The 23,132-nt window shown below is 57.6% G+C and overlaps 4 protein-coding genes across 6 annotated transcripts; 2 read left to right on the top strand and 2 right to left on the bottom strand.

The window, feature by feature from the left end:
- Positions 1–312: 312 nt before the first annotated feature.
- On the top strand, positions 313–1,992 carry TIGD5 (tigger transposable element derived 5; the record flags this gene model as incomplete). Its single annotated transcript, XM_082046262.1, has 1 exon — positions 313–1,992. One exon carries the CDS (start codon positions 313–315, stop codon positions 1,990–1,992), a length of 1,680 nt encoding a protein of 559 aa, XP_081902388.1.
- A 6,037-nt stretch (positions 1,993–8,029) lies between these two features.
- Positions 8,030–10,737, bottom strand: PYCR3 (pyrroline-5-carboxylate reductase 3). Its single transcript, XM_082045594.1, has 6 exons — positions 10,631–10,737; positions 9,748–9,812; positions 9,336–9,515; positions 8,926–9,138; positions 8,721–8,813; positions 8,030–8,408 (listed from the first exon to the last, which is right to left on the bottom strand). The coding sequence occupies exons 1-6, from the start codon at positions 10,710–10,712 to the stop codon at positions 8,226–8,228; spliced, it is 816 nt and encodes a 271-aa protein (XP_081901720.1). The 5' UTR covers positions 10,713–10,737; the 3' UTR covers positions 8,030–8,225.
- Positions 10,738–11,271: 534 nt separating this feature from the next.
- Positions 11,272–14,606, top strand: LOC309436778 (protein brambleberry-like; the record flags this gene model as incomplete). Its single annotated transcript, XM_082046261.1, has 11 exons — positions 11,272–11,349; positions 11,575–11,691; positions 12,068–12,185; positions 12,267–12,374; positions 12,478–12,645; positions 12,724–12,903; positions 13,010–13,097; positions 13,416–13,477; positions 13,685–13,791; positions 14,100–14,164; positions 14,309–14,606. The coding sequence occupies 11 exons, from the start codon at positions 11,272–11,274 to the stop codon at positions 14,463–14,465; spliced, it is 1,248 nt and encodes a 415-aa protein (XP_081902387.1). The 3' UTR covers positions 14,466–14,606.
- Positions 14,607–14,756: 150 nt separating this feature from the next.
- GFUS (GDP-L-fucose synthase) lies at positions 14,757–19,832 on the bottom strand. 3 transcript variants are annotated; one of them, XM_082047076.1, is made up of 12 exons: positions 19,790–19,832; positions 18,568–18,654; positions 18,270–18,431; positions 18,072–18,186; positions 17,758–17,886; positions 17,614–17,687; positions 17,260–17,393; positions 17,050–17,114; positions 16,841–16,907; positions 16,672–16,751; positions 15,593–15,692; positions 14,757–15,146 (listed from the first exon to the last, which is right to left on the bottom strand). In XM_082047076.1, exons 3-12 carry the CDS (start codon positions 18,416–18,418, stop codon positions 15,091–15,093), a joined length of 969 nt encoding a protein of 322 aa, XP_081903202.1. In that variant the 5' UTR covers positions 18,419–18,431; positions 18,568–18,654; positions 19,790–19,832; the 3' UTR covers positions 14,757–15,090. The 3 variants fall into 3 exon arrangements, with proteins under 3 accessions (XP_081903202.1, XP_081903201.1, XP_081903203.1); XM_082047075.1 differs by lacking the exon at positions 19,790–19,832 and adding an exon at positions 19,654–19,767; XM_082047077.1 differs by lacking the exon at positions 18,568–18,654 and having other exon boundaries at positions 19,790–19,823.
- Positions 19,833–23,132: the final 3,300 nt, after the last annotated feature.

Below are 23,132 nucleotides of genomic sequence, written 5' to 3'. Positions count from 1 at the left end.
TTTCTCTCAAAGTGGTACAACCCAACAGCGCTGGCGGAGCCATGGGGAAGAGTCCACCAGAAAAAACGGGGGGAGAGGAGCGGCGCTCTTTAAACACTATGGGGGTGCGCATGCGCGCTGCGCGCCGCCCCGCCCTTACCGGCCGGCTCGGAGCCGGAGCGGAGACAAAGGCGCCGCCGCGCCCCCCCGCCCCCCCCATCCCCGCCCCCCCCGGTTATAACGCGCCCCCCTCCCGGTACCGCGCCGGCCCATGGCTGCGGGGGCAGCTCCATGCCCGGGGGGCAACCGGAGGCGGGTGGGGGGCCGGCCGGTATGGCGGGAGGGCGGCGGGGCAGCGGCGCAGCAGCCGGGGGGGTGTCGGTGAAGATGGCGCTTCGCCGCGCCTACTCCATCAAGGACAAGCTCCAGGCCATCGAGAGGGTGAAGAAGGGCGAGCGGCAGGCGTCGGTGTGCCGGGCTTTCGGGGTGCCGGGGGGGACGCTGCGGGGCTGGCTGAAGGACGAGGCGAAGCTGCGGTGGTTCCTGGAGCAGCTCGGCGGCGAGGTGGGAACCCAACGCAAGAAGATGCGCTTGGCCAACGAGGAGGAGATCGACCGCGCCGTCTACGACTGGTTCCTCGCCCTCCGCCAGCACGGCGTCCCCCTCTCCGGGCCCCTCATCCAGGCGCAAGCCGAAGCCTTCGCCCGGCAGATCTACGGTCCCGAATGTACCTTCAAGGCCAGCCACGGCTGGTTTTGGCGCTGGCAGAAGCGCCACGGCATCTCCAGCCAACGCATCTACGGCGAGGGCGGCCTCCCCGCCGAGCCCGAGCGGGCTCCCGAGGCCGCGCCGGCCGCCGACGCCGGCGGCTACGGCGACGAGCAGATCTACAACGCCAACGTCACCGGGCTCTACTGGAAGCTGCTGCCGGGCGCGGCGGCGCGGCGGCGGCCGGCTCCCCGCCACCGGGTCACCGTGCTGCTGGCCGCCAACTTGACGGGTTCTCACAAGCTCAAGCCGCTGGTGGTCGGCGGCTTTCGCGATCCCCCCAGCCTCCGCCATCACAACCAGGACAAATTCCCCGCTTGCTACCGGTACAGCCCCGAAGCCAGGTTGGGTCCGGCGCTTCTCCGGGCTTGGTTCTTCGAGGATTTCGTGCCGGGTGTCAAACGTTACCTGCGCCGGAGCTGCTTGCAGCAAAAGGCTGTGTTGTTGCTCAGCTCCCCGCCGCCCCCATCCGGGACAAACCCTGAGGAATCCCCCCCATTACAAACACCCGACGGCTCCATCCGCGCCCTTTTCCTCTCCAAGGGCCCTACTGGGAGCGGCTCAGCGGGAGGTGGAGGCCGAATCCCGGCACCGCTGGAGCAGGGGGTGGTGTCGGCCTTCAAGCAGCTCTACAAGCGGGAATTGCTGCGCTTGGCCGTGTCGTGCGTGGCGGGCGGCTCCGGCGGCCCCGTGGACTTTGTGCGCTCCTTCCTCCTCAAGGACATGTTGTACCTGGCCGGCCTCTCCTGGGACCTCATCCCTGCTGGCTCCATCGAGAAGTGCTGGCTGCTGGGGCTCCGTGCAGCCTTCGAGCCCCAGCCCGGCGAGGAAGAGCACGGAGACCCCCCGCGTGGGGAGGAAGGCGGCGGCGACGGCAAAATCTTTAGCGATTTGACCCACTTGGCCGCCTTGGCCTACAAGCGCTTGGCTCCCGAGGAGGTGGCCAAGTGGTTGCACTTGGACGATGTCGCCCCGGGTACGGAGGATGACGATGGGGACGAGGATGCTGAGGAGGAGGAGGATGAGGAGGAGGCCGCCGGTGGAGATGGGGGCGGCAGGAGGGGTGGGGAAGGAGGGAACGGTTTGCTGCCGACGGCCCGGGAAGCCATCAAAGGGCTGGAGACGGCGCTGCGCTGGCTGGAGGGTCAGGACCCCCGGCAAGTGGGGCCGCTGAAGCTGGTGCAGCTCCGCTCCCTCATCAGCATGGCCCAGCGGCTGCACCGCGCCGGCAGCCCCCGTTCCTAAGGAGGAACATCCTCTTCCCGCGACATCTCTGCAACCAACCACCCCGCTTGGGGTGCACGATACGGGGCTGGGGACACCCCAGTTGTCCCAGGGAGGTGCCAGCTCCTCTCATAGCCAGGGCTCAGTAGGCCCGCACCCCCCTGTGTTACTATTGGGGGTTACAATTTAGGGCTAACGGGATTTTTTGGGCAATGACCACCCCGTTCGTTGCGTACTTGAGGGTTTTTCCTCAATCTCGGTGTATTTAGGAGGTGCTATTTTTTAAAACCCATGAGACTGAGCTGGGGTGGCCCCCCCGCCTTGATCACTGGTACCACTAGAATTGGGTGGGTGCCCCCCATGCTGCCCAGTCCCCCCAAATCCTGTGGGGAGAAGGGGAGAAGGAGGGACCTGCTCGGCATCACCACGAGGAGTTGGGACGATGGGGGAAGTTAAATTAAGCATTTCCCCACATTTTGAGGTGGGCACAGCTGTGCCTGGACAGAGACCACCCCAGGGTGCTGTAAGGTGAATGTTCTGCTGGTGACACCCTTCCCACTGCTAAAACTGAGTTCTGTTAAACCGGGGAGGTTTGGGGCTGCTTTAAGGCAACTTTCTTCATGCACTGGATAGGGACGGGGACAATTGAAGCTGCAACTCTCTGGAGAATGTCACCCAGCCCCACATCTGCGAACACTCAGAGACCACAGGTTACATCGTCTGAGCATCCTCACAAAGCCAAAGGCTCTGAGGATGAGGGTTGAGGTGACCCTAAGCAGGTTTGGGGGTGGCTGGGGCTGGAGGACACATCTGATGGTGCAGAGGATGCAGCTGTTGCCGTGATGTCCATCGCGAGTTGAGACGGACCCACCGGCACCCCCTTGAAATACTGTGGGCATCAGATGTGAATTTAGCAGCTCTTGACCTGATTTGGATTAAATTTAACCCGTTGAGCCGATTATTGAAAGGAGGAAAGAAGAAAACACAACAACTCATCGGTGCTGCCGTGCCCCGTGTCAGCGGGCAGGGTGGGTGTTTTTACTTTGTGGGGTCTTTGTCTCATAACTGCAGAGTTTATGAAAATTAAATGGGTTTTTATTCCCACTTCGGGGTTGTTGTCTATAAATGGTCACACGGAGCCATCCCAGCGGGCATAACAGGGACCCCCGTGTGATTGTGTCCTCTCGGTGGTGTCTTCTCCATCGCGTTCCATGCCTGTTTGACACGGCAGGGCCGGGCAGATGCCCGAGTCGCCATGACTGCTCCCCAAATTAACTTTTTACCTTTATTAGTAGGGTTAACTTGCTGGTAAACGAGGCTTCCACAGAATCACAGAATCCCAGGATGTCAGGGGTTGGAAGGAACCTGGAAAGCTCATCCAGTGCAATCCCCCCATGGAGCAGGAACACCCAGCTGAGGTTACACAGGAAGGTGTCCAGGCGGGTTGGAATGTCTGCACAGAAGGAGACTCCACAACCCCCCTGGGCAGCCTGGGCCAGGCTCTGCCACCCTCACTGAGAAGAAGTTTCTTCTCAAATTTAAGTGGAACCTTTTGTGTTCCAGTTTGCACCCATTACCCCTTGTCCTACCATTGGTTGTCACCAGCAGAGCCTGGCTCCATCCTCCTGACACTCCCCCTTTCCATATTGATCCCCAGCAATGAGTCCCCCCTCAGTGTCCTCTTGTCCAGCTCCAGAGCCCCAGCTCCCTCAGCCTTTCCTCACACGGGAGATGCTCCACTCCCTGCAGCATCTTGGTGGCTGCGCTGGACTCTCTCCAGCAGTTCCCTGTCCTGCTGGAACTGAGGGGCCACAACTGGACACAATATTCCAGATGTAATTCCAGGGAATTTCGGGAGCAGCAAGGAAAAAGAAACACACAAAAAGTCAGTTTTGGAGCTGAGGTTCATCCTTTCAGCTCATGAAACTCCCGCAGAACCCATGTCAAGAAAAGCTTTTGATTAGGGAAGAAATGCTCATTTTTTCCCCAAAAAAACCCCAACAACCCCAATTTCTGCTGCTGGGCTGCTGCCACATTCACAGCCAGAACGCTGCGTGGTGTCTCACCCATTTCACACTTCTCCCTCCGCTTTGGTTTCCTCATGATTTGTGTTCAGAGCTTGACGCTGCCACGCTTGACTGCAGACTTCCATCCACCAATGGGATGTAATCATGTAAAACAACATTTCTACTTATTTTTATAATTTTTCCACCCAAAAAAACCCTACGAAAACATTTTTAGAGCTTGGGATGTGGCTCACTTCAAGTGGTAATTTGTGATTTAAAGCAGCCTTCAATTTGACAAAGATGTTGTGAAGCTCAGCAGAAGGTACCAGGCTGGAGGTCTTCACCTCTTGGACAGTCAACCAAACTGGTTTGGGAGGTGAGAACATCCGATCATTGAATGGTTTGGGTTGGAAGGGACATTTGAAGGTCATCCAGTGCCACCCCTGCCATGAGCAGGGACATCTTCACCAGCTCAGGTTGCTCAGAGCCCCGTCCAGCCTGGCCTGGGATGTCTCCAGGGATGGGGCATCCACCACCTCTCTGGGCAACCTGGGTTGGGGTCTCACCACCCTCAGGGGAAAAATTTCCTCCTCAGGTCCAGCCTGAATCTCCCTCCTTCAGTTTAAAACCATCCCCCCTTGTCCTATCCAAACAGGCCCTATTGAAAAGTCTGTCCCCATCTTATAAAAGCCCCCTTTAAAGGCTGCAAGAAGGTCTCCCCGGAGCTTCTCCTCCCCAGGCTGAACCCCCAGCTCTCTCAGCCTTTCTCCCCAGAGCTGTTTGGCCCTCAGCCCATTCCCGTGTCCCTCCTCTGTCCCGCTCCAACAGCTCCATGTCTGGCTGGTGCTGGGACCCCAGAGCTGGACGCAGAGCTCAGGGAGGTCAGGACATGGGGGTACAGGGGGCAGAATCCCCCCTTCCACCCGTTGCTCACGCTGCTCTGGGTGCAGCCCAGGACACGGGTGGGTTCTGGGCTGTAAGCGCACGTTGCTGGGTCTTGTCCCAGTTGTCACCCACTGGTGTCTCCAAGTCCTTCTCCACAAGGCTGCTCTCCATCCATCCATCCATCCATCCATCCATCCATCCATCCCCAGCTTGGATTGATACCGGGGCTTGCCCAGACCCAGGCACAGGACCTTGCACTTGGCCTTGTTGACCCTCATGAGGTTCACCTGGGCCCACACCTCCAGCCTGTCCAGGTCTCTCTGGGTGGGTCCCGTCCCTCAGGGAAATCAACAGCACCGCTCAGCTTTGGTGTCACCTGCAAATTCACTGAGGGGACACTCCACCCCACCCTTGATGTTATTGATGAAGATATTACAATATTGGTCGCAATGCAGACCCTTGAGGGACACCATTCTTTACTTGGATGTTGAGCTATTGACTGTAACTCTCTGGACATGACCATCCAGCCAATTCCTGATCCATCTCACAGTCCACCCACCAAACCCGTATTGTCTCCAATTTAACCTCAGGAATGTTGTGTGGGACCATACCAAAGGCTTTACAGAAGCCTTGGTGGATGACATCCACAGCTCTTCCCTTGTCCACCAACGCTGTCACTCCATTGTAGAAGACCACAACCTTTGTCAGGCACAGTTTGCCCTCAATGAAGACACCAATCACCTCTTCCTTCCATATCTTTTGCCATGTTTTCCAGAAGGATCTGCTCCATGATCTCACCGGGCAGGATGAGACACCTCTCTTGAAGGCAGGAGCACCAGCAGGAAGGTGGTAGCAATAATTTACCTGCTGGCATTTTTAATAAAATTAATGGAACTTAAACTGTTTTTATTAAAACTAGCACTGAGCAGAAAAAGATGAAGATCATTAGGATGAGAGGAAATGGCCTCAAGTTGCGTCTGGCGAGGTTTAGATTGGATATTAGGAAAAATTTCTTCATGGAAAGGGCTGTGGGGCGTTGGAACAGGCTGCCCAGGGCAGTGCTGGAGTCATCGTCCCCGGAGGGTTGAACAGACACATAATGACGTTCTTAGTGACATGGGTTAGTGCCAGGGCTTGGTTAATGGTTGGACTTGATGATCTTGAAGGGTCTTTTCCAACCAAAATAACTCTGTGATTCTGTCTGTTGGCATCACCAGCACACGGGGCCATGGGGTCAGAGCCGTAGGAGCCGCAGGCTCAGCACCCAGCTGTTTCACCAGTGATGTTTTGCCTGGAAAAAGCCTTTCATCTTCAAAATTGCTTCACAAATCCTCACTAATTGCATCCGTGCAGGTGCTGGGAGGCAAACAAAGCTTAATTAGGACATGCAAAATGCTCAGACAGCCAAGCTTTGAGTTTCTCCTTCCTTGACTTACAGCACCCCAGGGCCGAGAGTGGGTCTGTGCTTCCATCCCACCACCTCACTGCTGGAGCATGACCCGTCTGCAGGACTATGGGGTGATGCTGGTGTCTGGATGCGGTGAGAGGTGGTTTTTTGGCTGGTTGACTTCTCAGACACCGTTCTGGGATGTGGATAGCAGCTCCATGTTCATGGACGTGTTTCCAGAGCCGAGCAGAGGAGTGGGCATCGGTGTCCGCACGTCACCCAAGCACCTGCCACCCCTGCTCGTTGTTGAGTTGGGAAATCAAAGCCTTTTTTTGTGTTCATCCCCAGAACATCATCCTGCCAGCTCCCCACTTCTCAAGGTCCCTTGGCATCCTCATGGCACCTGCGATGGTCCTTCCCTCACACTGCAGGGATGGGGCTGCTCTGCCCAGCCCCAACAGGCTTGACTTGGGGTCACTCTGTCCCCAAAAGCCCATCCCTGTCCCCAGTGCCATACATCCAAACACAGCACTGGTGAGTGTAGAGCCACCAGCAGCTCCATCCCCAGGGAGCACAAACCCAACATGGCATCAGCTCCATCCCCAGGGAGCACAAACCCAACGTGGCATCAGCTCCATCTCTGGTGAGCACAAACCCAACGTGGCATCAGCTCCATCCCTGATGAGCACAAACCCAACGTGGCATCAGCTCCATCTCTGGTGAGCACAAACCCAACGTGGCATCAGCTCCATCCCTGATGAGCACAAACCCAACATGGCATCAGCTCCATCCCTGATGAGCACAAACCCAACGTGGCATCAGCTCCATCTCTGGTGAGCACAAACCCAACGTGGCATCAGCTCCATCCCTGATGAGCACAAACCCAACGTGGCATCAGCTCCATCCCTGATGAGCACAAACCCAACGTGGCATCAGCTCCATCCCTGATGAGCACAAACCCAACGTGGCATCAGCTCCATCTCTGGTGAGCACAAACCCAACGTGGCATCAGCTCCATCCCCAGGGAGCACAAACCCAACGTGGCATCAGCTCCATCCCTGATGAGCACAAACCCAACGTGGCATCAGCTCCATCTCTGGTGAGCACAAACCCAACGTGGCATCAGCTCCATCTCTGGTGAGCACAAACCCAACGTGGCATCAGCTCCATCCCTGATGAGCACAAACCCAACGTGGCATCAGCTCCATCCCTGATGAGCACAAACCCAACGTGGCATCAGCTCCATCTCTGGTGAGCACAAACCCAACATGGCATCAGCTCCATCTCTGGTGAGCACAAACCCAACGTGGCATCAGCTCCATCCCTGATGAGCACAAACCCAACGTGGCATCAGCTCCATCTCTGGTGAGCACAAACCCAACGTGGCATCAGCTCCATCCCCAGGGAGCACAAACCCAACGTGGCATCAGCTCCATCCCTGATGAGCACAAACCCAACGTGGCATCAGCTCCATCTCTGGTGAGCACAAACCCAACGTGGCATCAGCTCCATCCCCAGTGAGCACAAACCCAACGTGGCATCAGCTCCATCCCCAGGGAGCACAAACCCAACGTGGCATCAGCTTAATCCCCAGGGAGCACAAACCCAACATGGCTTCAGCTCCATCCTTGGTGAGCATCAACCCTATGTGGCATCAGCTCCATCTGTGCTGGCCCAGGAGTCCATGGCTGTCACCTCCCCATGATGGTGACCCCATGCTGAGTGCAATAGCCCCCCCAGGACTGAAGGAACCAGAAAGCACCACACTTACCATCCTGCTACCCACATTTATTCTGTCCCAGCCCTGCAGAGGTACCACGTGATGTGGAACCATGTCCACACCACCTCCCACCCCCAGCCGGGGTCTCCTGGGGGTGTCAGGGTCCTCCTGCTCCCTGAAGGTGTTCAGTCTGGTCCCCATCACCTCTCCTGCCCCACGAGGGGTGGGACAGAGGGGCTCATCCGCAGCCACCCCACTAGTCCTTGGCCATGTCAAGTGCCCGCTCGGTGGCCGCCTCCACGGCGTTCATGACGGTGGCCCGCAGCGCGCCCTTCTCCAGCTGGTGCAGCCCGTGGATGGTGGTGCCCCCAGGCGTGCAGACGTCTCCTCGCAGCTTCGCCGGGTGCTCCCCGGTCTCCAGCATCATCTTTGCTGCACCCTACGGGAGACAAGGGCAGGTCAGAGAGAATGGGACATCTCAAACCACCCTCTCCTTGTCCAGGGATTAGATACAAGCATTTGTCCCACCATCATGCCCTTCGCTATCTCCTGGTGACCTCATATTTGGCTTCAAGAGGGGAAACTGAGGCACGACACCATCCAACACCTCCTCCCTCACTCTGCCACACTGCCAGGTGCCACAAAGCCCAGAGCACTGATGGTGACAGGGTCCCCAAGCCTGGGTAGGAGCTGCGGGGCAGGAGGGAGAGGAGTGATGCCACATGTCCCCCGAGCAACGGCACCGACTCACCAGCAGCGTCTGAGCCGCGATCCTGCTGGCCAAACCGCCCGGCATCCCCATCTTCACCGCTCCCTCAGCCATAGCTTCAGCGAACAAGTAGACCTGGAGAAGAGCATCGGGGGTAAGCGCGACAAAAGTGGGGACCCCAAACCCCAACCCCGTGTGGGTGGGATTTCTGTCAGCGTCCCACGTCCCGCTGAGTGTAGGTGCTTACGTAGGCCACCCCACTGCCGCTGAGGCCGGTGTGGATGTTGATGTAGGATTCGGGGACCTCCTCGCAGAGCCCGCAGGAGGACAGGAGGCTCTTCAGCAGGGCGGCTTCTCCGTCACCGGCACCGCTGCCCCGGGCAAAGACCATCGCCCCTGCCTGCACCACGCACGGCAGGTTGGGCATGAGCCGCAGCACCTTGGTCCCGGCGGGGAGAAGCTGTGGAGAGATGGGGATGGGAGAAGGGGTGACAGCTCCGGGCAACACCCACGAGTGCCCTGAGACACTGGTGGGTATCGCTGGAGAAGCGCGGTCCATGGTGATGCAACCCGGGTGGGGACGTGGTCCTTCTCCACGGGCTTGGGTGCAAATGGGATGAGAAAGAGGAGGAGGAGGAGAAGGAAGAAGCAGCTCACCCGCTGCAGTGTCTGGAGGGTGATACCGGCCGCCAGCGAGACAACAACGTGGTGGGGTCCCACGGCAGGACGGATCTCCTGCAGGACCCCCGGCAGGACGTGGGGTTTGGTGGCCAGGAAGACCAGGGTGCTCTCCTGCAGCACCTCCAGGTTGCAGTGGGTGGTCCTGCACCCCGACTCCTGTCCCCAAACAGGGAGAGGTGTCACCTTTTAGCACCCGCCACCCCCAAAATCCCCATGGGCAAGTCACATGCGAGGACACAGCTTGGGGACCATCAAAGCTCTGCCTGGTTTTCACCCAGACCTGATGAGCCAAATCTCCCCACGTGGGTGGGGAAAAGGGTGCCCAAAATCACCCCAACATCCCTCCCACCCCAAAGGGGGTGGTTTGTCACCTTGTGTCACCACTCACCCGCCAAGCGCCCAGGTTTCTGTCCGAGGGGGCGCTGGCCATGATGCTGCTGGCTGGCACCTTCCCTTGGGGAACACGGGGACCGGGGTGAGCGGCCGGGGTGGCCCCAGGGTGGTGGAGACACCCCAGTGCAACCTGGGGACCCCGATTTCAGATGGGACGGGCTCGTCTTCTCCAGCCTGGGGGACACAGAGCAAAGGGGACCAGGGACGGCTGGCACAGGCACCCCATGGGGACAGCTATGGGCACCCTGTTGTGTCACAGTGCTATGACAAGGGAGGTGACCTCAAAAGCAGAGGCCACCTCCTAACTTTGGAGTATGAACAGGGCTGTCCCCACACAGCGATATGGGACAGTGACACCTGGGTGGGACAGACAGGGCTGGCCCCATGTCACTCTGTGGGGCAGGGCTTGCAAGGAGGTGACAGGACAGGGCTGTCCTGTGTCCCCAGACTGATCTACAGGGCAGGGACTCCAGGGAGGGGACAAGCCAGGGTGTCCCTATGTCCCCACACTGATCTCTGGGACAGAGACCCTTGGGAGGGGGACAGGATGGGGCTGTCCCCATGTCACTCTGTGGGGCAGGGATCACAAGGAGGGGACAGGACAGGGCTGTCCCCATGTCCCCACACTGATCTATGGGGCAGGGACTCCAGGAAGAGCAGAGACCCTGGGGAGTGGGACAGGACAGGGCTGTCCCCATGTCCCCACACAGATCTACGCTGCAGGGACTCCAAGGACAGGCCAAGCCAGGACTGTCCCCATGTCCCCACGCTGACCTATAGGGGATGAAGCCCAAGGAGGGGACAAGCCTGGGCTGTCCCCATATCCCCACACCCCTCTGTGGGGCAGGGACCCCCGGGCCGCCCTCCCCGGGCCGTACCTGCCCTCAGCAGCCCCCGGGCCAGACCTCCCGACATCCGCCCGGCGCCCACGAACCCGACCCGCAGCTCCGCCGCCTCCATCGCTGCACAGACACGCCCCCTTCCAGACCACGCTCCCTTCCAGACCACGCCCCCGATCTTTAATTGGCCACGTTCTGCCCTCCCCGCCCGCTCATTGGCGGTGCGTCGCTATAAGGGGCGGGGCCTGCGCCAACGGCGGGCGTCTGCGCAGGTGCGGGACCGTTCAGCTCCACGCGTGGGGGGAACCCGCGGGAAAACAGGGTGGGGACGCGGTCCCCAGTCCTGCCCGGGGGATGTGGCCAAAACCCTTTGTACCCCTGAGCGTGCTGGGGGGTTCCCCCAATGGGGTGGGTCCCATGAAGGCGGGGAGTCCCCCAAACCGGTCCGTGGGTTTTTGGGGGGCTCCTCCCGGCCTGAGAGTGCTCCCCACTCTCTATCTCCCCACAGGACCCACCCAACATGCTGCCCCGGAGCTGCTGGGTTCTGCTGCTCTTCTGTGCTGCTGCCAGTTTTTTTGGGTGGCTGGGCCTCAGCACCCCCCTGGAGAACCTGGGGACCCCCCTGGAACTGGGGGTTCCCCCAGAGGTGGGGACACCCCCTCCTACATGTGCCCTTCAACATGACCACGGGTGACAAGCGGTTCCAGGCTGAAGCCACGTGCTGGGCGCTGTCACCTCTGCCACCATCAGATGTGGCAGTGGGGCTCCCCCCACCCCAACTGGCAAATGGGGTTCACTGGGACCCCCCACCCTGGGCAACCTTTTTGTGAGGTGTGGGGTGCCCCATATCCTATGTTGGATGGTTTTGGGGGGGTGAGGGCCAAGTGCTGGGGTGGGCTCGCACCTTTCTCCTTATTTTCCACACCCAAAACCCACCCCTCTGTACCAGCACCCACGGGTGCTGACAATGGTGCTGCTGCCAGGTCGTGGTGCAGCTCCACTCGTCCCGCACCCACCTGAGTGAGGAGGAGGAGGAGTTGGCCAAACTGGGGGGCCGGGCCACCGAGGGTCACCAGACATCCCCCTGCACTCCAGACGCGGTAAGATGCTGGGACAGGGCACCCCAAATCCTATAGTAACCCTATGCAATTTCCCCCTTAAAAAATCCCAAACTTTGAGCTGCAGCCGCCCACCTCTGCTCAGCCTCTCATCTTCGTTTTGGGGTAAAAACAGCCCTATTTGACTCATTTCCCACATGGTGATTGGGGTTTTTGCTCCTGATCCCCTTCACACCCCTGGCCTCGCTCTTTCTGTAGCAACGTGGGATGGAGATTAATCACTGGGGGCTCATTTTGGGGTGCAGAGGGGGGAAAATGAGCATCTCTCTGGTACATGGTGGTGGGTATCACTGTGTGGTGACGTTTTTGGGGGGCTGTGGGGTCCCCCCTGTCACTGCCACCCCAATATTCACCCCAGGAGTGGCTGAAACTGGAGACCCCCATCCACCGCAGCCTGCAGTGGCTGGAGAAGACCCTTGTCACCAGTGAGCGGCTCCGGGTGGCCCAGCTCATGGAGGACATCATCCAGGAGATGGGTAAGAGCCACCAGTTGGGATGCTGCTACATCCCCGTGTCCCATCTTGGGGACCAACACACCCTCTCGTGCCTCCCTGCAGGGAACGTGAGCACCCGTGGGGCCACGGGGCTCTGGGAACGGCACCGGGTTGTCCTGTCCGACCTCCACCGTGTGCAGGAAAGAGCCTGGGACGTCCATTCCCAACTAGGTGGGAACACAACAAACCCCATTCCCAGCTCTTTTTGCCCAGGGTCACCCCTGGGTTCAGCTTCACCAGCTCATCCTGACATCATATCCATCTCCGTGCACAGAGAGTGACCTGGCCCTTCTGCTGGCCCAGCAGCACCAGGTGGAAGAGGTGATGGAGAAGCTACAACAGGTCAACCGGAGCCTGGGACTGATGCTGGTGGCCATGGAGGGCGCACGGAACCAGCTGGAGAACCACCTGCAACATCTCCACACCAACCTTGACCCAGCTGGTGAGTTGGGGACGGGTGCTGGTGGGTGGATGGGTGCTGGTGAGCATCAACACCATGCTCTTGCTCCTCATCCCGCAGGTCGGAGCCCAAGTTTCACCTCCTGCATCCTCCACGGCTCCTGCTTTATGCTGCTGGTCACACTCCTGGTCCCCACGTCACCCCGTGTCACCCTCCTCCTCCTCTTCCTCACCTCCAGCGCCCTCAGCGAGCTCCTCAGCATCCCAGCACTCTCTGCTCTCCTGGTCCTTGCGGTGGCAGGTGGGGATGATGTGGGGGGACCTGGTTGGGGACATGCCACCCTGGGGGTGCTCCAGGGGTGGCCTGGGGGTGCTCTGCCCTCTCCCACCCTCTCGCTTCCCCGCAGGGCAGTGCCTGGTGACGGCCACGCACCGTGATGCTGAGGAAGCTTGGCCAGTGTTTCCCTGCCACCAACTCACCTCCACCCCGGACAGGTACGAGATGGTTGGGGGGACATGGACATGGCACCCTTGGGAGCTTCTAGGACCTATCCTGGATGGATGTCCCATCCTGGATGTCCCATCCTGCTGCCATCTGGCAGAGGTCCCCAGAAGGGGTTGCTGGTCCTCAAGAGGCAGCAAGACACATCTTGGTGGCTTGCCTGCAGCTTTTGGGCACCTCATCCCACCTCCCTGCCCTGTTTCTACCTAGAGGAGGGTGTGGGAAGGCTGGAGAAGGGGCTGCCAATGTGATGAGGATGAGGAAGGAGCCACCAAGGTGATGGAGCTCTGGGTTTCCTTCTTCTCATGTAGGGAGCGTGAATTGAAGCTCTTGCAGGAGGAGCTGGACAGGATGGAGATGAGCTGCCTGCAAGGTGAGAGCTGGCTGGGTAGGGGGGATGTCCATGGGGTGGGAGGTCTGAAGCCCCAGCATGTCCCCATCCTGTGCTGGGGTGTTCTTGTTAACCCCAGAGTGTTCTCAAGCTATGTTAGGACATGTCCACCACCCCAGGTTGTCCCCATCCAGCACTTGAGGACAGCAGAGCTGGGAGTGTGTCACCACCCACACCATGTTCTTGCAGAGCCCTCAGTCCTGGAACAGTCCCCAACGATGGCACAGGATGTCCCCAGCTTAGGACAAGTGTCACCTGTCCCTGGTGGCTGGAGGTCTAAGCTGAGCTCATATGGGGTAAGCCTGACCTTGGGGGTGGGTGCTGGGTGGGATGTCCCCAGCTTGGGCCAGACTCTGCTCCTGGGTCCTCCTTAGGGTTAGGCCCTCTAGGATTGGGGTGTCCTCACGGTGACAGCACCTCTGGGTGCTGGACACCCTGTTGGGAGAGGGATTGGGCTGATGTCACAGCACTTGTGGGGACGTGACACCCAAGGAGAACTTTTGGGTGGAAGGAGGTGTCCTCCAAGGAAGGATGGACAAGGGACATCTCCTGCAGGACAGGAGGGTCACTAGGTGTCCCACCAAACCTCTTCTTCCTCAACTAGGTGATGCCAGAGCTGGCCCCAGGTGTCAAACCCTACAGCCCAGTCCAGTCTCTGGCCAGCGATAGGTGAGTGCCAACCATAGGGGACATTCCTTCTCCAGGGACACATTGGGGCTAGTGTCACCTCAGGGTACAGCCAGTGACCTGCCAGTGGGGGGACAACCCCTCCGGGAGCTTTTTGGGCTGCTGATGGGTCTCTCTCTTCCATAGGTCCTTGCTGTCCCCACAGTCCCCGTGCCAGGGGCTCACCAGGGTTGGGCAGCGATGTCGGAAAAAAGCCATCCCTGGGCAGGACTTCTGCCATGTCCACACCACCGGTAGAACCTCATGCAGCAGCTTGGCCATGGACTCATCCCCCCATATCTGACCCTCTACCTCCACCCAGAGGGGTTTTAAACCACTTTTTTGGTGGAGAACATCCATGGTGGTGCTTGGGACCCTATGGGTGCCATCTGGTACAGGACCATGCTGTGGGGCAGATGTTCCTCGTCCCCACAATTTTATACTATTTGCATATATTTTAATAAATGCTGTATTTACAGCTGGAGCTTTCCCTCCTTGCTCCCCCCACCTCAATGGGGTGGCTTTGCTGAGGGCTTTGGGACTATTCCCACATGCCCAAATGCAGCAGCAACCACCCATTCCTGCAGCAGAGGAATAACCCTGATCACCTTCCCTTTATTACAGTCTAATTACAGGTAATTAGCAGTGTAGATCATTACAGCTCAGCAGGAGCCACCAGCTGCTTCGGTGTGGCCAAGGAGGCAGTAGTGGCTCCTACTGGGTGGCCACCACCTTGTCTGAGGTCCCACCACCTTTGGGGTGCCCCAACCTTCTTCCCCCCTGCCCTGGGCAGAAATGTGGGGGCTGTTCCCTGGGTTCTGGCCCCCATTTACTTTGGAAATGTCACTGTCACCCCCAAGCCCCGTCCTCTGTCCCAGCAAAGGACAACCCTGAGTTGAAGAGGATGATGCCGGTGCTGCGTTGGTCCGTCACTTCCTGGCGTTGGCGTAGTTGGCACTGAACCAGGCACAGGTCTCCTTCACAGCTGGGGAGGGAGAAGATGGGATGGATTTGAGGAATGCAGTTTGTTCATGGAATAGTTTGGGTTGGGAGGGACATTTTTGAAGGTCGTCTGGTCCAACCCCCCTGCCATGAGCAGGGACATCTTCACCCTGATCAGGTTGCTCAGAGCCCCGTCCAGCCTGGCCTGGGATGTCTCCAGTGACGGGGCATCCGCCACCTCTCTGGGCAACATCTTCCAGTGTTCAACCACCCTCATGACAACAGATTTGTTCCTTATATCTAGTCTGAATCTTCTCTCAGTTTAAAACCATCACCCCTTGTCCTATCTATCACAACAGGCCCTGCTAAAATGTCCATCCCCATCTTTCTTATCAGCCCTTTTAGGTACTGAAAGGATGGTCCATCATGAAGCCACTGCGGCTCATTGCAGCGCTAGAACCTCCATGTTTCATGGAGTCCCCATCTCACCTTGCCTGAAGGGGGTGAATTCGAAGCCGGGCAGGTAGCGCCGTAGCTTGGCGTTGCTGGCCGTCTTCTTGAACTGCCCGTCCGCCTTACTGGTGTCAAACTGGGATGGGAAGGATTAAGGGAAACCAAAGGGGGAAAACCGTGTCTTGTTCTGTCCCACTGTGTCCTGGCTGGTGTGGTGGGAGGGATCAAAGAACCATTTGCGCTGGAAAAGACCCTCAAGATCATAGAGCTTCAACAGGATTTCAACAATGTTGAGAGGGATTTGAAAAGTTTCAATGGGAATGGGAAGAATTGGGACGAAAATTGGAAAATTTTGAAGGGACTTTGAAAATATTTCAACTGGAATTTTAGCAATTTTGACGTGAAATTGGAAACATGTTGACGTGGATTTGGAAAATTCTAGAGAGAAGTTTCAAACTTTCAACAGGATTTCAACAATTTTGAGAGGGATTTGAAAAGTTTCAATGGGAATGGGAAGAATTGGGACGAAAATTGGAAAATTTTGAAGGGACTATGAAAAAATTTCAACTGGAATTTTAGCAATTTTGACGTGAAATTGGAAACATGTTGACGTGGATTTGGAAAATTCTAGAGAGAAGTTTCAAACTTTCAACAGGATTTCAACAATTTTGAGAGGGATTTGAAAAGTTTCAATGGGAATGGGAAGAATTGGGACGAAAATTGGAAAATTTTGAAGGGACTATGAAAAAATTTCAACTGGAATTTTAGCAATTTTGACGTGAATTTGGAAACATGTTGACGTGGATTTGGAAAATTCTAGAGAGAATTGTAAAAGCTTCAACAGGATTTCAACAATGTTGAGAGGGATTTGAAAAGTTTCAATGGGAATGGGAAGAATTGGGACAAAAATTGGAAAATTTTTAAGGGACTAACCCATGTCCCTGAGAACCTCATCGCTGTGTCTGTTCAACCCCTTCAGGGATGGTGACTCCACCACTGCCCTGGGCAGCCTGTTCCAATGCCCGACAACCTGTTGATGCTCTGGACTGCAGAATCTCCTCTGGAGCCCTATGGCTGTTGGTGGAAAGTGGGGACCAGCCTACGGTGAAGGATACAACCACCTCTCCCCTGAAGTCCATGGCCTCCGTGATCGCCTCTGCTGCCTCCCTGATGGAGACTTCATCTTCTTCTCCCACTGTGGAGAAGGCCGTGATGGTGGCCGTTCCTCCATCTTCTTGGAAAGGGGTTGGAGGAGAGGTTAAGGGGGGGTAAACTGGGACTTACCTGACAAAATGATGGGTTCCACCTCATCGTATTCCCGCAGGACCCAAAGGAAGAGCCGAGCCAGGTCCTGCGGAGAGACATCACAAGGGGATCCAACCCTGAGGATGGTCAATGCTGCCCAGGTCAACCCAGGTGGGCTCAGACCCTGCTGAGGTTCAGACATCGGCGCCCCCAACCCCATAACCCGCCCTCCCCATGGCCACACATACCATGGAGTAGATGAACTGTCTCCTGGGCTTGCCTGTCCCCCAGATGGTCAAAGCAGAGCCAGTCTCTGCAGGAGGAAGAAGAACATCGCCATGAACATCAGAGCCACCTCCACCACCCCCAGCTACCCTGCCAAGCAGCTCACAGAGCACGTGGGGGAGAAAACCCCCAACCCTCCCCTCAGAAAACCCCATAAGTCCCACCGCGCTCACGTTTGGCCAGGTAGACCTTATGGATGAGCCCCGGCAAGACGTGGCCGTCCTCGATGTTGAAGTTGTCATGAGGCCCAAAGACGTTGGTGGGGATGACGGCCGTGAAGCGGCAGCCGTGCTGCTCAAAGTAGCCCCTGGGTGAGAGCGGGGGGGATGCAAGTGGGTTGTCCACAAGCTTCTGTCACCCCCCTCTCCAACAAAGAGCTGACCCCAGCCACCACCATCTCCATCCGCTGAGCCCAGGTGTCTCCCCAGCTCCATTTAATTTTTGGGAGCCCCAGGGGACTCCCCTCGCCCCAAAAACCAGAGGGTGCTCGCAGCCCATGGGTGGTCTCCCATGTCCTCCCCCCGCACCTATTCTGGACATCGATCATTCTCTTGGCGTAGGAGTAGCCGAAGTTGGAGCTGTGAGGTGGCCCGTTGTGAATCTGGGGACAAGAGAGCAGAGAGTTAAGCAGGACAAGGACCCCCGCCTGGGGTGGGGACAGAGATGCTCACCATGGTCTCATCGATGGGGTATGTTGTCTTGTCCGGGAAGATGCAGGTGGAAAGGCAGGAGACGACCTTCTGCACCCCAGTCTCGTACGCCGAGTGCAGGACGTTGTCGTTGATATGGATGTTTCTCCTCTAGAGAAGGAGAGATTTGTCAGAGTTGTGGAGTGGGGGCATACAAAATGCTGCACCCTCTGGGTAATAACTCATTAAAAACCCCAAAACCCAGAGGAGCTTTGGTTTGGCCCCACAACATGTCCCACCTTGGGGCGGGCAGCATCCTAAGGGACCCTAATGTTACCTGTTTGCTGGGTGCTCACCCAAAAATCCAGGTTGTAACGGATGTTTTTGAAGAGGCCCCCGACCATGGCAGCCAGGTGGATGACATGGGTGGGCTTGTGCCGTTCAAACAGGGCTTTGGTCTCCGCGGCACTCCTGGGATGAGAAATTTCGGGGTTCAGTGGGATCAAACAGAGCAGACTGGGGGCTTCCCAAGCGTTACCACGTGGTAAACTCACGTCAAGTCGGCGTCTCTGGAGGACACAAAGATCCACTCCTCGTCCGGCCGCCCCTCTCCATCAGCCACCACCTTCTCGATGGCTCTTCCCACCAAACCGGTGCCACCCGTCACCAGGATGCGCTTGGTCACCGGTCCCGCTGCCTCCATCGTGGCCAAAACCCTGCGGGGTCACCTGGGGTCACCTCGGGGTGCACCTCGCTATGGACCACCGAGCTCACCCCCACCCTGGCGTGGGCACCCAGGAGCATCACCACGCACCAGGTTGGTGGGATTATTTTTTTGGGGTGGAGGTTTACCAGCAAAGGGGAAAGGGAAAGCGGGAGCTGTGTGTTTAATGGTGATGTGGCCAGGCTGGGGCAGCAGAAACTCGTCAGCTGTAGTTGCTAATTAAGGAAACCGGCAGGTGGCCTGTAGGCTCCCGCAGCACCTGGGCAGGGGCCAGATCCTGCCACGTGGCGCCACACAGGCTCTGGAAACAGAGGTTCATCCTGCACCCCCACACCTCCCTGGAGTCCCACGTCTGCACCCCAGATCTCCTCCTGCACCCCGAGTTCCTGGTCTGTACCCAAACCCCAGGTCTGCACCCTAGATCTCCTCCTGCACCCCAAATCCCAGTCCTGCACCCTATACCTCTCCCTGCACCTTAAATCCCAGTCCTGCACCCCAAAACCCACGTCTGCACTCTAGACCCCCCACCGACACTCCTCCACCCCAAACTGCAGGTCTGCACACTTGACACCCCCTGCACCCAAATCCCAGGTCTGCACCCCAAACCCCATGTCTGCACTCTAGACACTCCACCCCTGCACCCCAAATCCCAGGTCTGCACACTTGACACCCCTTGCACCCAAATCCCAGGTCTGCACTCTGGACCCCCCCACATCACCCCTGCACCCCAAACTCCAGGTCTGCACACTTGACACCCCCTGCACCCAAATCCCAGGTCTGCACTCTGGACACCCCTTGCACCCCAAACCCCAGGTCTGCACCCCACACCTCCCCTGCACCCCAAATCCCAGGTCTGCACAATTGACACCCCCCTGCACCCCAAATCCCAGGTCTGCACCCCAAACCCCAGGTCTGCACACTTCACACCCCCTGCACCCCAAATCCAATGTCTGCACCCTGGACCCCTGCTGCACCCCAAATCTCACTTTGCACCCTATAACTGCTCTGCACCCCACGACTCCAGTGTACCCTAAACCTCCCAGGTCTGCACTCTGGACACCCCTTTCACCCAAATCCCAAGTCTGCACTCCACACCTCCTCCTGCACCCCAAACCCCAGGTCTGCATCCCCCTCCTTCCGGCACCCCAGCTCCCCTCGCGCAGCGCCACCCCTATCCCAACCCACAGCCTCCCACCGCGGGGGCCCCTTCATACCCCCCTGGTGCTCTTCCCTCCATACTATCCCCTCCCTTTGGGGACCCCCCAACTTCTACACCCCCCGAGCACCCTCGCTTTGTGGGGGTGCTGCCCCCGGAAACGCTCTCTGATGGGGCGGGGGGTCCCGTCTCACCCCGGCACAGGGCTCGGCTGAGCTCGGCAGGTCTCGGCTGCGTTCGGCAGAATTCGGCTGGGTTCGGCTCGGCGCTGCCCCGCCCTCGGCTCCTCTCGGAAGGGTTCGGCTCGGCGCTGCCCCGCCCTCGGCTCCTCTCGGAAGGGTTCGGCTCGGCGCTGCCCCGCCCTCGGCTCCTCTCGGAAGGGTTCGGCTCGGCGCTGCCCCGCCCTCGGCTCCTCTCGGAAGGGTTCGGCTCGGCGTTGCCCCGCCCTCGGCTCCTCTCGGAAGGGCTCGGCTGGGCTCGGAAGTGCTCGGCTGGGCTCGGAAGTGCTCGGCTGGGTTCGGTTCGGCGCTGCCCGGCTCTCGGCGGGGCTCGGCCCCGCTTCCTGCCACCTCCCCGCCGTCACCGGGCGCCGCCGCTCGGCTCCTCGGGAAATTGAGTCCGGCACATCGCCCCCCCCGCTCCACCCCAACACACAGAGGTCATCAAAAGCGATTTCAATGAAAAAAAGCTTAATTGTCTTTAATACACTTAAACTGAGATTAAAAATAAGCGGAGCTTTCCGGTGGGTGAGCGATGGTTTCCAAGGCAGTCCCCCCTCCAGCTGGCTTTTCCTTTGGGGTTCCTGCAAGGCAAAGGCACTTGCCAGCGCTCTAAATTAAAATGGTGAAGAGCTGGATTAAGGGATACCCAGCCAAGAATTCACAGTTTCCCCCAAAAGAGCAAACACTCAGGTGTAAGATATCACAGTTTTTCACTCGCTTTCCCCCTCCTCCTCCCTCCTGGGTAGGACCTGGAAGAGGAAAATGCCCTTTTCCTTTGGGAAAATCTCAAGAAAAGCTGAATCCTTGGGGATCCCCTTCTTGTGGGGGTGGTGGTGTCATATTTCCCCCCTGCACATTGAAACATGTCACCTTGTCCTTGTGTGATCAGCCATGTACAGTGGAAGCATCTGACCCCTCTGCCAGCTGGGTGAGCGCGTCCCCAGTTCCCCCAGCTCCAAAATCCCATTCCCACGAGTGACATCAGTCCTGGTGCGACTTCACTCCTCCACGATACAGGATGCTCCGGTTGCTCTCACATGTGGAGCCGGGGATGAAGCACTGAAGCTTCTTCTCCATGCATCAGCAAACGGCATCAGCTCTTTGATTCTGCACGAGACACCGAGGCTTGGCAAAGAAACCTCACGTTGATGTTCCTTCCCTGTGTGTCCCGTTCCACCTGCGCTGCCTCCAGGCAGGGGGATGAATCACAGCCACCCATATCCAGCTGTATCCACACTTCTAGCTCAGCGCCTCGTAAAATTATGGAAGAGTTTGCATTGGAAAGGACCTTCAAAACTCATCCGGTCCAACCCTCCTGCCATGAGCAGGGACATCTTCAACTAGATCAGGTTGCTCAGAGCCCCGTCCAGCCTGGCCTTGAAGACTTCCAATGGTGGAGCATCCATTAGATGAGCCAGGGAAAGGCAAAAGGGCCAAGGAAGATATTCCAGGTGCCTGTGGGAGGATAAGATCTTCCTCCTGCATCCCGTGAGCTTCTAAGACTAATTAGGAGTAACCCCTGTTTTGGCCGAGGAATTGCCATAGGTGGTACAGCCAGAGCTGCTGCGGCAGCAGCGGAATAACCACAGTGCTGGCTTTAAATATGGTAATTCTGGAGCTAATTACTAAAGCAACATTAGGGCATGAAGGAAGATCACAGGGGAGAGGTGTAAACTTGCAGTGACCGCACGGGATGGAGCAGGACTTTCGGTATTATCTTGCAAAATCTCATGAATTAAGGATGAAAGCCTGGAGAAGAACCATGAGCTCAACTGGGCAGGTCTCTGGCGTGACACGAACCAGAAGACAGCAGGCAGGATAAATCTTGAGTGGCTTGGTCAGATCCCATCACTGTCAGGGATCTGCTGCTTCATCCGACGTGTGATTTCCATAACGAAGCTTTCTCGTGGGTCACCTCTTTCACTCCAACTGGCCCAGTTTCAGCCCCACTGCCTGCTCTGTCCTCCCCATTTTTCCCAGGAAACTACGGCAAATGGACACAAGCTGCCTGGACACGGCACGTCCCAGCGTGGAAGCCAGCTTGTGCTGATGCTGCATGGCTGCAGCCCAGCTCCAGGAGCCCAGGTGAGTCACACCAGCTCTAACCGTCACTCTCCTACTTGGATTTCAGTTTTCTGCCTCTTTTTTGCCCTTTGAGGTGGACGGCACACCAGCAATGAGCCTGTTTCCATGGGTTGCACACAACCTGTGCCTCCCTCCACGTGTGATTTAGGCGTTTTGTACTGAAGAGCCACCAGCTTCCATAGGGCTTGGTGGTTGCTCCAGCCAACCTGAAGCCCCTCGGTAATGGGAGAGTCGTCCAAAAGCACGGGACAGTCTTGCAGAACTGAGAGGCTGGGATGGGAACGGGAGCGACGGCCACGGCTTTTCCTGGACCCTCTTGCTAACAGGTAGTTTCTCGTCTGATGGGGACAGACTTTTTAGCAGGGCCTGTAGCAATAGGACAAGGGGTCATGGCTTGAAACTAAAAGGAGATTCAGACAAGATGTAAGGGAGACATTTTTTATGATAAGGGTGGTAAAACACTAGAACAACTTCCCCAGAGAGGTGGTGGATGCCCCATCCCTGGAGACATTCAAGGACAGGCTTGGGGTCTCTTAAGGATGAGGTGCACAGAACGGGGCAGGGGGCACCCAAAGGGACCTGTCTTCCTCGGGAGAGTGGCATGTGCTGGTCCATCACTACAAGAAAGACCTTGAGGTGCTGGAGCGAGTTCAGAGAAGGGAACGGAGCTGGTGAGGGGCTGGAGCACAGTGTGATGGGAGCGGCTGAGGGAACTGGGGGGTTCAGCTGGAGAACAGGAGTTGTGGGGGGACCTTCTGATCTCTGAACTGCCTAAAGGAGAGTGTAATGAGGTGCTGGTTGGTTTCTTTTCCCCAGTAACTCGTGATAGGATGAGAGAAAACGACCTCAAGTTGCACCAGGAAGGTTTAGATTGGATATTAAGGAAAATTTCTTCCCAGAAAAGGTTGTTGGGGATTGGAACAGGCTGCCCAGGGAAGCGGTTGAGTCACCATCCCTGGAGGTGTTTAAAAGACGTGTAGATGAGGTTCTTAGGGACATTGACTTAGAAGTGCACTTGACCGTGTTAGGTTAACGGTTGGACTAGATGACCTTGAGGGTCTTTCCCAACCAAAATGATTCTGTTATTTCACGGTTCTATGATTCTATCCGTCCTCTGGACAGAGGACAACGTGGCTACGAGCCTCTTCCCGTCTGAGCTGACTGTGCCCAAAATGAGCGGTTCTGGAGCAAGTTTGGGCTGAGACGTGCTCTGAAGCATGAGGCAGACACC

The sequence above is a fragment of the Streptopelia decaocto genome (assembly GCF_964273445.1).
Source record: "Streptopelia decaocto genome assembly, chromosome: 2".
Lineage (NCBI taxonomy): Eukaryota > Metazoa > Chordata > Aves > Columbiformes > Columbidae > Streptopelia > Streptopelia decaocto.
This window is presented reverse-complemented; position numbering and strand designations above follow the sequence as displayed.